Raw genomic sequence first — 16,707 nt, forward strand, 5'->3', positions numbered from 1 at the left:
AAGGAAAAGTGGGTTATCTAAATTGATGCTGGGATTTCCAGAGGAAAACATTCGCTGGCGAACCATGCATGTCGAATTTGTTGAAGTATATCCATCCTGCAAAAATCTGATTGTCTCTTCTTTCTCCAAGTTAGGATTCAGTCTGAATCTTGCTGACATGTTTTGTTCTTCATTCCCAGCCAACATCCACTTTCAGCATACTGCTGAGCTCGTCAAGAACCTTGTGAAAGTTGGAGCAAACTACTCAATGCAGGTGTGTATCGCAGAGACACCAACACCAAGGCATATTCTTTTTATTGCATTCCTTAAAACATGGATAGAAAGGCAAATGTTTTGGGCGTCCTGGTAGCACAGGCGACCCATATGTAAAGGCTGAGTCCTTGCCACAGCGGCCACTGGTTTGAGTCCGACATGTGGCCATTCTCTCTCCCCCTTTCACAATCTGCACTTCTCACTATCATAAAGGCATGAAAAGCCCAAAAATATAACTTAAGAAAAAAATTCAAATGTTTTATAACGCCACACATACATACATAATGTAAATAATACATTTAGAATAGCCTGAGTACCAAACACCTGCAACATAACATGTGCAAACACTGTTGTTGGGTTAAATCAGGACATTATGATCAACAGACAATCACAGTGACCTCAGTTTAATGTAACCACAGACTGTAAAGAAACATGGCTGTAGACTTTGTAAGAACTCCTGTAGTTTTAGAATACAGTTTATCACCAATATGTAGCTGACATGTGACAGTCTGATCAACCTTATCTTCTACAAAATGATCTTAATGTTCTTAATCACAAAAGCGCAACACAAACTACTTTAGTTTGGTTTAGTAAAAGATCATAGTGGTTACGTTATTGAAGTGTGAGACAACCCTGCTCTCACCCAGATAAAAAGGACAGAAGGAGAAGGATGTTTGGTAAATAAAAACAGTTTAATGCTGCCAGTCTTGGCCTTTTCAGGAAAACAAAACAAACAATTTCACAAACGTCCTTTCAGCGTCCGAGGCTCCCTGTGGCACACACGTCTTTTCCCCCAGGACTCAGCTTACTGCAGGAGAACAGAACCAGGTCATCACCAGGCATGTGCACCTGACATGTGTTGTAAAGTGCTTTGAGTGATCGCAAAGATTGGAAAAGCGCTGTATAAATGCAGTCCATTACATTGTCTCCAGCTGAGACACTCCCATCTATCCCCCGGCAGCCGACGCCGTAACCACACCTGCCACATGAAGTAATGGATGTAAATTCAAAGTTGACTTTTGGTTTCACACGAACAGCCTCCTGGGTGAAAGTTCTGTGTTTGTTATAAATCCGACCTCCATGGATACCTACATGGAATTCCATGGACAATCTCATACATACATTTCCCTCGAAACGTAATTGACAATTGCTGGAACATACATTTTAGGATACCAGGTTGGCCAGACAGACTGACTGTATCCATTAAAGGATCATTCTAATGTATTTTAACCTGCTACCCTTAAATGTGACAGTTTGAAATTAAAAAACACTTTATTTTGAAAACCGTAGGAGGCTCTGGCCCTTTCCTTTTAGGTCATTTTGGTCTCTCCTCAACTGGACTGCTTCTTTTTTTGTTTTCCATTAGCAAGAGTTGTTGGTAGTACCTGGTCCATTTATCAGGACCACCTCCGTCAAAATTCGAAGTGAGTTGAGCTAGTATTAGAAGGTGGAGTTAAAACAATTCTGACTACTGATTGCTTGGAGAGAATCGTCACTTGTGCGACACAGGGCACCCTGCACAAACACGCCATTTTTAAATAGTCAAGCTACGTTAACAGCAACAGACAGTCAAAAATGGCAGCCAGCAAAATTCTGCTGGAAGGGATTCAGGGATTGTTGTGTGGAAAAGTTACGTCACGGCAGTTTCAGATGTGATCACCAAGGAATCATGCCTACATTGAGTGGGTACTAACTGCAGTGGAAAATAAAATGGAGAAAAGGACCTGGTACCAAAAGAGAGTTGAGTTGAGTCGAGCCAAAGCATGCAGTGGACATGAGACATATGAGTTGAATTTCAGCACTTCCTAGTGGTAGTATCAGAAAAGACATTGTGGCAAACAGCAACAGAGTACATCCCTTACCCAATCCCATACCCTATCCGTCCAAGTCGTCTTTGTATGTCCACCAAACCTCTGTCCACTAATTTACTTACCTTTTATCCACCAGATATACCCAGATGAGGGCCATTTCCTGTCTCAGCAGAGTCGCCAGCACCTCTACGCCACACTTATAAGCTTCTACAGGGATTGTCTGAAGGAGGAGTTAATAGCGCTGCCTGATGACGAAGAGGAGGAGGAGGAGTAGGCGGGAGGCTTTGAGGGTCAGACCTTTGGCAGAGCTTGAAGAATTTTGCTAAAATCCGTCAAGGCCTTTCACGTTTGGACCAAGTGTTTAGCCGGACATGGACATTGGGTTAGAGCTGCCAATGCTCTAAAAGTGTGTGTGGCTGTGTGTGTGAGCACTCCGGTGTGTGACTGTGTATGTATAAATGTGTTGAAAAGATAACCGAAGGACATGACAGTGACACTTGCATTGCCGGGACTTAAGGCAGGAACTGCCCTCTAGCATAAAGTCATTTCAGTTTTGGGACGCTCCGTTTCTTGGCAAAGCCCACGGAAGACTGCCTCCATCTTCTGCGGGCTCTCTGGGCTGTTGTCATCTACAAGTGCATGGTTCTTTTTTCCCTAGCGGCTTCACTCATATCGCCATGTTAGTCCCCTTCGTGGTAACACTTGGAAAGAAATGGACACAGACACGTTTGATCTCACCTCTCCTATGGTTGTTGTATTGTTGCTCAAGGAAATGCTCCAGCGAAAATGTTTAGTCACGCAAGTTCACAACAGCAGAGACGATCCTGAATAAGTGCTATTTCCTGCTGAAACCCTCCGCCATCGTCCACCCTGAATAAAAAAAAAACACTATAGGTCACACTTTATTGTACAGGGGTCTTGTGTAGACATGTACAATGCCTTATGAGGTTCAACATACTGTAATATTACTTGCTGGCAGTGGTAGTCATCCATTAGCAGTGTCATGTTAGCCTATGTCAACTCAGGTCCTCGAGACACAGCATCGCAATCAGTTTAGTATCAGTTACAACAGCTGAATGGTTATGAATATGTTGTGAATTCTATATGGTAGTTTCAGGCCACACTTAAAAGGATTGTGGAGATGTTTTGAAGTGTGGTTGTAAAAGATAATTATCTATAGTCAGTGTGTTACCTACAGTAGATGTGGTCAGCACACCCCCACTTTGGAGAAGCAGACAGGAGTACCAGCAGGAAGCTAAGTACTGTACTGCTGTGGACAGGTCAGCAGCAAAACATATGTTCGACACCTAAACGAAAGGCCACACTAATAAATCATTATTGTTATCTTTGCTGTCTTCAAAGCCACCAAGACTCTATTGAAAACAAACAGCAGGTTTACCTTGCAGAACACAGAAGTTGCTAATCTACCTCTGCTTCGATTGATTAGTTAGTTAGTTTGTGTTGTTGTGTAAATTTGGTGAATTCAAACGAACAAAAGTCACACAATAACACAAACTAACTAACTAACTAACTAACTAACAGACAGAGGCAGCAGTAGATAAGCAACCCCTGTGTTCTGCAAGGTAAAATGACTGTCTTTTTCAATGGAGTCTGGTGGCTTTGAAAAGAGTATAGATCGGGTTTCAGTTCCCCGTTGGAAAGGGTTGTGTGACAGCAAGGTAAAGTGGTGAAGATATTCTAAATACAGCGTACACCTAAACAGGTGTCAAAAATATGTTTTGCTGCTAACCTGTCCACAGCAGTACATTACTTATCTTAGCTTAGCTTAGCTTAGCTTAGTTTAGCTTAGCTTAGCTTATCTTAGCTTAGCTTAGATTCCTGCTGGTACTCCTGTTTATTTCTCCAAATTTGGGGCAAGCTTACCATCATCTACTGCAGGTAACACACTGGATAAGTGTTTCATACAACCACAATTCAAAACATCCACACTTTCCCTTTAATATGTCATTAAATCCTGTTTTCTTAAAATCTCAAAAGGTATGACAATTTTTCAGCGTGGCTCCACCTGATTCAAGAGCTTTCTTGAAGTCAAGAGACATTTTCTCTATTTCTGGATATTCTCTTATTTCAAGAAAAAAAAAATTATTGCAATGGATATTAATGAAAATGGGTGTACTAAGATGGACAATTTTACAGTGTCAGTAAGGTGTTTGCATGTCTACAGGGAACGTGTCAAGTGTTGTCACATTTTGTATAGTACAATACAGCAGAGTGTGTACATAAATATATTTTTGAGATGTCAGATATCATAGATAGTTTAGTCTATTGGGATGGATTGATTTGACCTGGATGTCTTGTACTTTTTTCTTTCTGTTTTCCTTTCAGTTGTTGATTTTCTTCATAGGAAGGATTTTGTAATGCTTGTTCTTGTTCTTTTTGCTGTTTTAAAGGGAAAGGTTAGGGCTGAGCTTTTGGGCTTATTGTGATTGTCCTCTAGTGATGATTATGAATAAAAAAAGACGATGAAAAACACGATGAGTTATGCTGATAAATAGAGCACACAGAGAACCAAATCACCTACATTTGTTTGTATTGATTGCTTGAGATTTCAATTTAACGTTTCATTTGTTTCTTCACCTTGGGACTCACATTAAATAGTACAGGTAGTCTGTCATGGCCTTAGGACACCCACATTAATGATTTAGCAGGAGAGTTGTTCTTGCTTAGAGTGATCATGGCTGCCCCAACACTGCACGTCAGCGTGCATTAATGAGGGCCTGCACTCGATGGCCTCAATGGTTGAGCTCTGCTGAGGGAATGAAACTCTACAGGATCTGAAGACATCAGCATAGATGAGCCTCTTATCCACACATTCAAACATTTTCATTCCATGTAGAGTTTTTGTTGTGTTAAAAGGGATGTTTTGGATGTTTTGAAGTGGGATTGTATAAGGTACTTATCCATAGTAATTGTATGGCATGGTCGGCTCGCCCCCTGTTTGGAGAAACAGACAGGAGTATCAGCAGGAAGCAAAGTAGTGTACCGCTGTGGACAGGTCAGCAGCAAAACGTGTTTTGTCCATCTAAAAATATCATCAGTTTAGGTGACCGCTACATTTAGAATATTTTCACAGCTTTACCTTGCTGTGAGACAGCACTCTCCGACAGGGAACTGAAGCCGTTATACCTGTCTATGCTCTTGCCAAAGCCACCACACCTCACAGAACAGAGGAGTTGCTGGTCTACCACTGCCACGTTTGGTTAGTTTGTTTGTGTTATTTCGTGACTTTGGTGAATCCGAACTAAACCTTTAAAACATACAAGTAGCACATTAACACAAACTAACTAAACCATAGGTCTTCAACAGGTACTGCAGGGGGGTCGCAAAATTGTTTGTAGATAAAGCAATTAAAAAAGAAAAATGTCTTTTTTTTTTTTTATTGTTTTTTTTGCGCATGCATTCACATTCTCGCCTCTGCTGTACGTCGCGAAGGGCGGTGACACACACCTACAGTCAGAGACAGAGTGGAGGAAAGGAGAGGGGTGAACTAAAATAAATGTGCGCTGCGCAGAAAACAGCTTCAGTTCCAAATCGGAAAAAAAGACTGTCTAGATGTCTCACTGCAAGGTAAGGTGGCAAAGATATTTGAAATATAGCGTGCACTTAAACTGATGGTGCTTTTTTCAGGTGGGCCTGTCTTTTAGATGGCTAAAATATGTTTTGCTGCTGGCCCCCAGTCCACAGCAGTACCTTGCTTCTCTTCTGTGCTGGTTACGACAATGACTATGTATAAGTACCTTATACAAAAACATCCCAACTATCCCTTTAATATCTAGGTTTTCATGAACTATTGATTCTTCATACATAGTCATGTACAACCTGTAGTGAAATGATTTATAGTGTACTCCACTTGTGACTATGCAAATAAATAACACAACAACTTACTGTATATACCAGAATAGAAGTCAAACTAAATGTAGAGGAGTAAACTAGGACAGATAATAAACAAATGACATGACATGAGTCGGTGTATATACAATATCATCATAAAGAACAAGAAAAGTGTGTGCTAATAATATTAAATAGCCCAAAAGAGCAGTATAATGCAAACACTCATGTTAACTATGCAGATGGCATATTTGGATGTGAATGCTGGAAGATGTTTTCGACCTTTGGCCACATGTTAAACTAGCCATTCACTGATAAGATAAAGGCTTAGATATTGTTATTAATCAGGATATTTTTCCATAGAGTCAAAACTGCTCTGTTGTTGGAACAAAATGATCAATTTCTTTTATGTTGCAGCTAAAATGTCAAACAAATTCTCGTCATTGTGTGAACGTGCTGTAGTGGGTCAGAGGTCCCCTCCCCCGGGCCAGATGGAGGGAGTTAGGCACTCTGCTCACAGACACTTAATCTTTTATTTTCTCCTCGAACCAATTGTATTTCTGATCTCTAGTTAACCTTAGTGCAATAAATGAACAAGAAAAATGAGTCGCTGGAGGAGTCGTCAATGGTAATGATACAAGCGGAGTTTATTTTACAACAGATTAAACAAACTCTCTGATCACAATGTCCCCGGGGATATCGCAGTGAGCCTTATGTTAGTATAGGTCTCCTCTTTTATAGTCCTGTTGGTGCCCCAAACTCGTACATAATGGGGCCTCTCATGTCACATTCCTAAACATTTCTCGGAATCTGGTAGATGACATCAGTTTGTTCAGATCCGGTGATGTGCCTCTCCCTGGCCTTACACGTGTTTATCACCTTGGGCGGGGGTTACATCCGCCCATCTCAGTACTTTTCCTAGCAGGTGTCTGCTCTCTTTTACTCTCCCCCTCCCTCAGGAACATGCAATACCCCATCCTCCCTCTAGGATACACTTATAGATTGCATTGAGCCTAAAATAACATACATTTGATTGTCTTACATCATTATGAGGTTGCAAAATCATTATTATAGATATTGATACAAAATACTTTGCTTAAGTAACATACATGCCACTACAGTGCAATGCACATCTCATAAGAGAGCAGAACGCACATAAACACGGAGACAATTGTGATAGGATATCTCAGTATGGGATGTTGTGTAATTTAATCTCTAATTATTTGAAACAACCACAGTTGAGTGAAAGGCTTCCCTGTTTTTACTCAGCTCCGCTCCCAGCAGGATGGATGTACTGTCACAAGTTAATGTGGAGACACTTCAACATTCACTCATTTGCTTTCTTCCTGTAAATTAGATGAAAGGATTTATATCAATCTAATGTCTGTGTGTCAAGTCCAGAGCTGGAGTGGAGATGTGTTGAGTTTATCTTAGACTAAATAAAGACTGGAAGCAGCAGCTTTGTTAAACCTGGAAAGACGTAAAACAAGATGTAAAATAGACACTATGACATGGCCTCCCGATAAGGCGTAGTCAAAGACTACATTGTATTTAACTTTTCTATTATGTCAATGTTCCTTTCAATATTCTTTATGCATCTCTTCAATAAGTCTCTCCTGACTGAACTGCTTTGAAACAACAGCCGGGTGCAGAGACTGTGTGCAGCTTTCTACAGTCTTGTTTACACAGGGAGACTGCTTTGATATCATAGTAACAAACCCTGGTGTAAAGCCTCTTATTTATGGAGGTAATTTCCATTGTTAGTGATTATAGTTATCGTAGTCATAAACATCTACCATTCAGCATTTTTATGACTTCTTTTGCCTTGTTGGGATCCATGTTCAACTATTCCTTTAACGCCTCAAAAGAAGAACAATATTGCAGCAGACGGTGACTTTGACTTGATAGCAACTGCAAGATAATGTCTGTCCCTGCTGCTACCTCTAAGCATCGTATGTCACCGGTGCACCATCAGCACTTTTAAATCAAGATTGGGCATGTTGTATCAGATATGGCTCGAAATGAAATTCTCATTGTATTGCTTCGTCCTCTAAGAACAACAACACACAATGTAACGCAAAGATGCAACGCTGTCTCAATTTATTTCAGCATATACATTTTCCCAAGTGTACAAATGTCAGTATGACAGAAACAAGCAAGTGCAGAAGTGTAAGCAGCACAGGATCGTGGTCAGGAGATGATCTGGGTCGCTACATCCTATTCAATGAAAGCTATGGTGATCATAAGTATTACAGGAGTCTGGATATGGTTGAAGCACAGAAAACACTGGTATTATTATGAGTTACCTTTCTTCTTTTACATTTTTCACATTTTGGGATATAAAACATTTTAGAATCCAGTCGGTCAAAAACAATCAAAAGAAAGTGTTACTGTGAATAAAGCATCTGTCTTTGCATGGACTTATTCTTGAAATCAGTATTACTGCAATGGAGTTTCTGATCGTACATCCATAAAGGCTAATATTCTTTAATATACTTAATAGACATGGACATTAAGCAGGACAAGGAGAAATTCAAAAGCCCGGGAGACTAGAAGGGGAGGCAAATATACTGCGTGAGGGGAATTTAAGTCAAAAGATGTACTCAGAATCACAACTCACTGTCCACTGGGAATAAATGCCTGCTTAGAAATCACAGAAAAAAGGCGCTTCAGAACCTGTCAGTGACGCTTTCTTCTGTATCAAAAATAATCCAGTGATAGTTATCTGTACATCCATGGGTACATTGCAAAAAGGAACTGCTAATAGCTAAATCAACATACATCTAATTGCCAATTTGCCAAATTATAAACAAACATTGGCTAAAAAACAACAGGGCTCAAAAGAAAAACACCAGTCCGTCTAGCTGACGTTACAACAGCACATTTGGAGGCAATGAAAGCCACCGGGTTTGTTGGTGTGTTCGTTTGTTTGTCAGCAGGATTACAGAAAAACGAATTGCCCGATTTTCATTAAACTTTGTGAACGGTCATGGCATGGACGGATACACGCATTTTTCTTTACTTATGGAAATTGAATCGTTAAAATCACGCACCCCACCCTAGAGAAATAAATCCAGTCCCAATGGAGCAAAACTTTAACATAATGGTTACCTGAATGTGATTAAAACCACCATATGGCAATAGTTTTTTGGTGAGGAATCAATCAATCACTACTACAGAAGCAGATCCTCTGTTAATCCTCAGTGCTGACAATGTTTAATCTTCTTTATTTAATTAGACATGATGGGAACATTGTGACGACTGTAATGAGGTAAAGGCACCCGCAGATATTGTTTTGTGATATAATCTCAAAAGTGAAGTTAAGCTGTTTTGTTTGCACTAAATAAAAATATTCACAGTAGAATACAGCAGTCAGCAAAAAGTATAGCCTACTCTAAAATGGAAAAATACAAGTTTCTTTGATTCCCTGACATTTGTACTCAGTACATGATACAAACATTACAAACAAAAAGTATAATCTGAAGCATTAGAATACAGTGACAATCCAACCATCTTTTCAATTCCATAACTTAATCATTACAACCCTGAAATCATCACGCTGGTCCGAGCTAATGTAATGCTACGTATCTTACATATTAATCCTTTTACAGACAGCAGCCCTTCAGGAAAACACGGCCTCTCTTTGTTGGCTCATGGAAACAGTTGCTACACTCCTCATAAAACTGTCTCATGGCGGGACGTTCTACAGGCTAGTCATGGTCTTTGGATGTCTCAGGGACGTCGACCTGATTCTCCTCAAAGCAGCGCTTAAAGAAGGTGAGCACTGAGTTCAGCATGTAGTGTTGGCTCCTGGTGGAGGCCATATTGTGTCCTTCATCTGGGAAAATCTAGACAGGAAATAGAAAAAAAGGATCATTCATTTACTTTCAATTCAAATGATTTCAAATGAATTGTAGATCAAAACGGTTGCGATGGCAGGGTCCACAAACCAATGAGCAACGTCACGGTGATTGCTTCTTATATACAGTCTTTGGTCCAAAGATAACAATGTCTGCCTCAGGCTCACTAACTGACATATATAGGCCAAAAACGTGTTTGTTAAATCTGTACAAATTCAGTGTAAAAATTAATATTCGCCACAGTAGGTAAGACAGCAGAGACTCGAGGAGGCTCGCTGGTCTCGCTTCTAGTTTCTTTGCTAAGTTAAGCTAGCTAGCTGCAGGTTCCAACCACATATTTATTGCACAATCATGAGAGTGCTGTAGATCTTCACATCCAACTCAGACTGAGGTATCTGTTGATATGTTACCTAGCTCGAGAAAATTAAGCTTATTCTCCAATGAAAACATTGAGGAAGCCAAATGTCTCAAATGTTAAGGGCTGTCTGTACAAGAACTGCTTTAATAAATGAGTCTAAAATGTCCAAACCCAAAACACAACATCAAAGTCTCCTCTTGTTAGTGAGATGGAATGAACCGTCCCTTACAGAAGAATGGCAGCAGTCACCTGGAGAGTGTAGTTAACATTTGACGCTGACAGTAGTTTGACCAACTCAGCAGAATGCTGGAAATGAACGGTGGCTGAAAAAGAACAGATAACTCAAATAAGAATTCATCCCAACACAACAGCTACTCAGGCCATTACACTTCCACAGTCGGGAGTTTAATGAAAATGAATCGTGCCAAAACATTTGCCCAGCAGATGACATTTTGTAACAAGTCAATTAAAATTAATTTGGTAATATTAACTAATGGTTAATAAAGTAAATAAAATGTTATTCATAATGTGCTAATTATAGCTTTACTGATAATTAGTAAACATTGTTGTTTTCATTTGAAATGATTATTAAATACAGTTTAATTAACGTTCAATTTACCATTTATTAATAATGTTATAATAAATTGTGACCATTTAACAAACTATTTCTGTTACTATTACCTATTTATATTCTATGCAAAATATTGCAAATATTGCAAAATAAAACCAGTACTACGTGAGTTAAATGTTGTATAGATCAGTGATGTAACACATAGTCGAGAACAGTTAGCGCCAAGAACAAGTCAATACTGAGGTTTCCACATTCAACCAACCGATGCACAGAAAGACTATTATCGTACATTAACATGTTTCTGCATGTAAAAGATCCCACTTCACCTTCTTAGGAGCAAAAATAGCATATAAATAAAAATAGTATGTATAGTGTATTTTCTAGGGCCAAGAAAAACCCTATTTTAAAAGGATATGGTACACACAATATAAAATAACTCAAGGCCAAAACTGGAGCTTTTAATAGTTATCCTGCCAATAAACCTTAAGATAAATCCACAAAGCTGCTTAATTGTACCTGTACCTATACTCACCATCTGCTGTGCCATGGATAATACGAAAACTTGGTGATGTGATGTTACTGAGTAGACTGGAAATCTGCCAAAGACAGTGAACAGTGAAATGAACCTCCACAGACAGATACAGCAATAGCTGTAACATCATCTAAACAGCATCTTATTTAAAGCAGTAAGAACAGTTAACTTCAATGTATGCTCTTAAGGGAATGAACAAGGAAAATCAGGTAAGAAATAAGAAAATCACATCTTTGAACAGGATCAATCCCATATGTAAATAAAGATTGCAGGAGAAAGACTGTACAGCTGACAGTTTTTTATTAACATTAAAATACCGTCACAAGCAAGATCAGACATTTCTGATCCACGTCTGTTGCTGGTACTCAGCTTGTATTTTGGTAACAAAATACTTGTAAACGATAAATTCTCATATACTATTCTCTTGTTTTATTTCTATGTTTTTTAAAAATATAAATCCTCAGTATCAGTATATATGATAGGTTCATGTTGTGCCTGATATTTAAAATGTCTTAAAAATCTTTTTTCCTCCAGTTTGGAATAGCAGAAGGCCCCTAATACTACAATACCCATGAGCCTCAGCCACTGTTACTATGGAAAAGAAGGAAATCAAAGATACAACTCTTTGTAATCTTAGACCGTAACAAATAAAATAAAAATCATTGTCGTTGCAATATACCGTTTTCTTTGCAGACATTTGAACTTTAACAAAAAGCCCAGGTGTAATTCATCAGATCAACCGGTCAGGTCCATCAGGACATGCCAGTGAAGCAGCATGTGCACAGCTGACACACTCACAGTAAATGGGATGCAGCCATGATTCATGTGCTTAGTTACACCTGTGTAGTTGTAACAAAGTGTTACGGATATCTGGTCCATCTATCTATGTAATGTTTATAGATGTTTTACAAATCATTTGGTAATATTAACAAATGGTTAATAAAGTAAATAAAATGTTATTCATAATGTGCTAATTATAGCTTTACTGATAATTAGTAAACATTGTTGTTTTCATTTGAAATGATTATTAAATACAGTTTAATTAACGTTCAATTTACCATTTATTAATAATGTTAGAATAAATTGTGACCATTTAAAAACTATTTCTGTTACTATTACCTATTTGTATCCTATATTATTGACTTTATGTTATCATCAGGCGTAACCGTTATTGTGTATTCAGGTCGCTGTGTTGCAAAATAAAACCAGTACTATGAGAGGAACTTTTATTCTCTCAACATACAGATCCTCAACTATAAAAGGCCCCATTGTTCTGTAGCTGCAGATATGAAGTCCAGACAGCAATAACCTGTTATTGTCTGGAGAAGCCGTCTCTCCAGTTGAGCCATTTTTACCTGTTTCAGAGGTAGGACACAGGAAATGTGACTGGATGAGGGGAGAATGATCACCACTTTCTCCCATGTTGGATTCCACTTCACACAGCCTCTCTGCACAATGCCCCTCCAATGAATGAAAATACCAGGTGTGCTTGGAAAATTCCTCTCAAGACCTCCCGCTTCGTGTTGGTTGCACAAATAATATCGGCTCCTGTGTCTCATTTGCATGTTGAATGCTATAATAATAGTTTCCATTCAGTGTGGGACAGTACTCTGTGTGAGTTCTGAACACTTCACATTCAATCTGAGAGAAGAATGAATGAAAGAGTTCTAGTCGTTTACTCTACATGAACAACTTATGCTGTTGTGAAAATAGTAGCACGTTCGTACTTGGTATTTGTGATCCTCTTTTGCTGGGAAGCCAAAGTATTTCTCAGAGTAGGCCGACCCTTTATAAAAAGGAAGCACAGATATGGGCAGATATGGATAAGTATGGACAGCATTGCTGTTTAAATTCTCAAACACTCACTACACAGTCATAACAACACTTCAAATGCCTTTCAGTATTACTTCTTCACATAACATTGGACATTGTGACAAATGGAATATGCCACTCATGATTATTGTTGTTCCACTCTATTTATCAGCATTCTTGGGTTTGTTTGACATTCTGATTCAGTGCATCAGCTGTTAGTTTTGTAAATCAAATCCCATGACCACGACGTATATCTTGGTTCAGGATAATGAATACATGTCAGCATTGATGACCAAATATGGAGTAATTGGGTTTACTGGCTGTTTGAATATCTTTGTCCAACCCTGTCTCCTACAATATTACGTTTCTATACAACTAAACTACATTGTCAATTATGTTTTGAGGAAAACGAATTGTCTCCCGGATTACGGTCGCAGTTTTTAAGACATGGTCAACATTGGAATTGAAACGAAAACAAAAAACAAAACTACTTGGTTAGATTTAGTAAAAGCTTATAATAAGTATGTCGGTTACGTTATTGAAGTTAAATTAAAATAACGTTGACTTTTTGTTGGACGACTTGACAAGTCCTGTGTTTGTTTATCCCATTCATCGATCAACCCCACCCTGCTAAAGGCTGTTAGAAACATATGTAACATATATCAATACCAAACTGAATCCTGGAGTAAATGTAATTGACAATGCAGGTTTGTTATTTAGGAACATCATTTTTAGGAGACCAGGCTGTTCAGATCATTGTAATATTGTAAGGCTGTATGATATTCCATCACTGACCATAGAGTCTCCAGTTTGTTATGGGAGCGACAGCGATGCCACACTGGAACATGGAGCTGTAGGAGAGGAGCAGGAGAGAGGACAGAAATCCTCCATACGCCTGCAACAAACAGAACATGGCTGCTTTACGAAACATTACGTATGTTATGTGGTTATTTATTTATTAGATACAGAGGATAAGTTACCTTTCCATAAACTCCAACTCTGTTACCATCGATGTATGGGAGTCTGACCAGGTGCCTGAAAATTTAGAGTGAATTCACTACAGCAAAAAGGAAGTGATCTCTTCAGTATAAGACTACACAGTAAAGGAGAGTCCTTGGCCTTACACATGCAGCTGAATCATAACAAAGTTAAGTGGATCCCAGACAAACATTGAGATGGTGAATGACTGTTGTTTGAATATCCAATCAAGATCTCCCTGTTTAGTTAAAAAATTATTCCAGAATTGAAGTTGTACAGATGTTTGGCTAGTTACCTACCCGTCAGCTGGACGTCCTTCATGGATGTTCTAGCAACGTCACAATATGTTGTAACCACGAACGGGCCTATTTCTTTATATTATATTGATATTTCTTTAAATAACCTATTTAATTTTTCTGCTAAAGTTAAAGTACATAGTGTCCATTTGGCGGTTTTTTAGATGACAATAATAAGTAAACTATGTCCAAAAACAGTAACATTGACTTTTTTGTTTTGTTTACAGGACATGGAAAAGAAGAGCTTACTCCATGGCTGTGATCTGGTCCTGAACATCAACAGTTCCCAGTCTCTGGTGAACCTCGTGCAGGATCTTCTGACCCTGGAAGCCGCTGCCCCGGCCGTCCAGACGAGCCACGATGACGCTGTCTGAGCTGACCAGCACAGAGTCCCAGCTGAGAGAGAAGCGGTTGCTCACAGCCTGACCACCAGGGGTGCTGTCACTGTGAAAGGACAGTATGAGTTCAGCTCAAGGATTACAGGAAATTCTTCCACGCCCCAAAATAAACCAAGAACAATTAAAAATATGATGCTTCATGTGAATACTGTGGTTCCTAACCCTTTAGGCAGTGACCCCTTAAAATAAAACAGAGGCCACTTGCAGACCCTCTTCATTGGCTGCATGTATCGACCAGCTGCAATCTGGTTCAACCATTGGCTGATTGTTTTCATTGTGTCATTTGAATACTTTAGTCCTTAAAATGTAATTTACAGGAAGAAAGTAAAGATTAGAGGAAAGATTGAAAAAATGTGTATGATCTATATTATCATCACACGACCCTTCAAATATATCTTGTGACCCCTAGTTGGATTCGACCCCCAGGTCGGGAGCCTCTAATTTAAGGCATACATTTCAAGCTTAATTTCCAAGCATTTGTTTATTAGCTTCTTCATCTAACACATTATTGAATGAAAATATTCTGCATTGTTTAAAAATGTATTTAAAAATAAAATTACATACATAATCAGTAGAAGTGGGTGCTCCTTCGTTTCATCCAAAGCTATTGGGACAATTAACTCCAGACGAAGTGCTGCAAAACAGAATGTCATGATCTTAATATTATGTCATTTGTACTAATTTAACCGCACATAATGATCACAGTTACAGTATTCGGTAATCTGCATGACAAATAAGAAAAAATAAACAAAAATCAGTTATAATAAACATCTGCCTGTCAGACATGACCACTCTAAGAGTGTTCCACTGTATAACACATTCATGATAACTCACAGCTTAACATTCAGTCTACATTGCATTATCATAGTGAAGATGAGTCACAATGAGAATTATATTGCACTGCATGTACTTCTATCCTTGTGACAACATCAAAGCTGCTGGTTACCACAGCAGCTTCATCATGACAGAAGTCTGCACTCATCAGTCAGAGTAAAGAACAGACAGGAGAAGTTACACAGGAAATGCGTTTCAAAGGTTTAACATACATGTTTTGTATATTATTGTAGACAGTCAAACTGTCAAAATGTATTCATGATTCCCACCACAGGCCTGAGAACATGTCAGTTATTCACACAATGATGTGACGTGAGAGTCGTTGAAGTAAATAGGCAGCCAGGGTATCGTTGTACGAGGTGTTAAATGGTGTGAACCAGGGGGTCAAAGAGGTCAGGACAGCGAGGAGGATCTTTTCAGACCTGATAAAGGACTCTCGAACCGATGAAGCCTATTCAATAAGTGTTTTGTCCTGAGGGTTACACTGTAGGTCTAATCGTCTTTGAATACTATTTGTGCACTATGACCTGAATGACTGGCGTGCATGAGACTGTCATGAACATGAAGGAGTCGTTATGAATGTTTATAAATGTTTATAACATTTAGTGTTAATCGGTGCATTTTGACACTCAGTCTCTATTAAAAAGACTCTCTGGGATCTCTCAGATAGATAGTCGAGACATCCAAGACAGTGCTGAACTGCTAAATCCATATTTCTTTAGTTTAGTAATCATTATTATTAGGTCTCGGCCTGTTCGTTAGATGTTTTGTGTTGTGTTTGTACTTCCTGTTTTATTTTGTTAATTACCTGTTCTCTGTTGTTTCTACTTCCTACCCCCAGGTGTTCCCAATCTGTTCGTTAGTGTCCTCACCTGTGTCTCGTTCCCTCACTTCTTGGTGTGTATATAGAGTCTGTTTTGTTTGTCTCTCGTTGCCAGTTCGTCTTCATACTTTGATGTCAAGAGTTCCAGCATTAGTTACGTCTTCCTGTTTCCCAAGCGTTTGATTCCCCGGCTTCCTCGACCTTGTTTCCGTGACTCGATTCTGCCCTTGCCTGATCCTTGTCTGCTGTGCTGTTACGCTGAGTATCTGCCCGTGTACCAAACCTGTTTCCGTGAACCGACTCTGCTCCTGGATTACCCCTTGAAGCTTTGTA

General features: G+C 39.1%; 2 protein-coding genes across 4 annotated transcripts in view; one reads left to right on the forward strand and one right to left on the reverse strand.

Moving 5' to 3' along the window:
- Nucleotides 1–4,556, forward strand: part of dpp10 (dipeptidyl peptidase like 10) — a 215,722-nt gene extending 211,166 nt beyond the window's left edge. For 2 of the 3 annotated variants that reach the window (XM_029458743.1, XM_029458744.1), the window contains exons 25-26: nucleotides 180–253; nucleotides 2,200–2,337. In XM_029458743.1, coding sequence (XP_029314603.1) covers nucleotides 180–253; nucleotides 2,200–2,337 — 212 coding nt within the window. Of the gene's footprint in view, nucleotides 1–179; nucleotides 254–2,199 lie in introns of all 3 variants that reach the window. The other variant, XM_029458742.1, reaches the window with a different exon arrangement.
- Nucleotides 4,557–7,995: 3,439 nt separating this feature from the next.
- Nucleotides 7,996–16,707, reverse strand: part of LOC115026713 (inactive dipeptidyl peptidase 10) — a 104,713-nt gene continuing 96,001 nt past the window's right edge. The window contains exons 19-26 of the mRNA XM_029459641.1: nucleotides 15,282–15,351; nucleotides 14,569–14,763; nucleotides 14,026–14,080; nucleotides 13,841–13,940; nucleotides 12,961–13,019; nucleotides 11,234–11,297; nucleotides 10,380–10,453; nucleotides 7,996–9,760 (exon numbers count right to left, since the gene is read on the reverse strand). Of these exons, the coding sequence (XP_029315501.1) occupies nucleotides 9,623–9,760; nucleotides 10,380–10,453; nucleotides 11,234–11,297; nucleotides 12,961–13,019; nucleotides 13,841–13,940; nucleotides 14,026–14,080; nucleotides 14,569–14,763; nucleotides 15,282–15,351 (755 nt within the window). The 3' untranslated portion in view covers nucleotides 7,996–9,622. The remainder of the gene's footprint in view (nucleotides 9,761–10,379; nucleotides 10,454–11,233; nucleotides 11,298–12,960; nucleotides 13,020–13,840; nucleotides 13,941–14,025; nucleotides 14,081–14,568; nucleotides 14,764–15,281; nucleotides 15,352–16,707) is intronic.

The sequence above is a fragment of the Cottoperca gobio genome, chromosome 21 (genome assembly GCF_900634415.1).
Source record: "Cottoperca gobio chromosome 21, fCotGob3.1, whole genome shotgun sequence".
Taxonomy (NCBI): domain Eukaryota; kingdom Metazoa; phylum Chordata; class Actinopteri; order Perciformes; family Bovichtidae; genus Cottoperca; species Cottoperca gobio.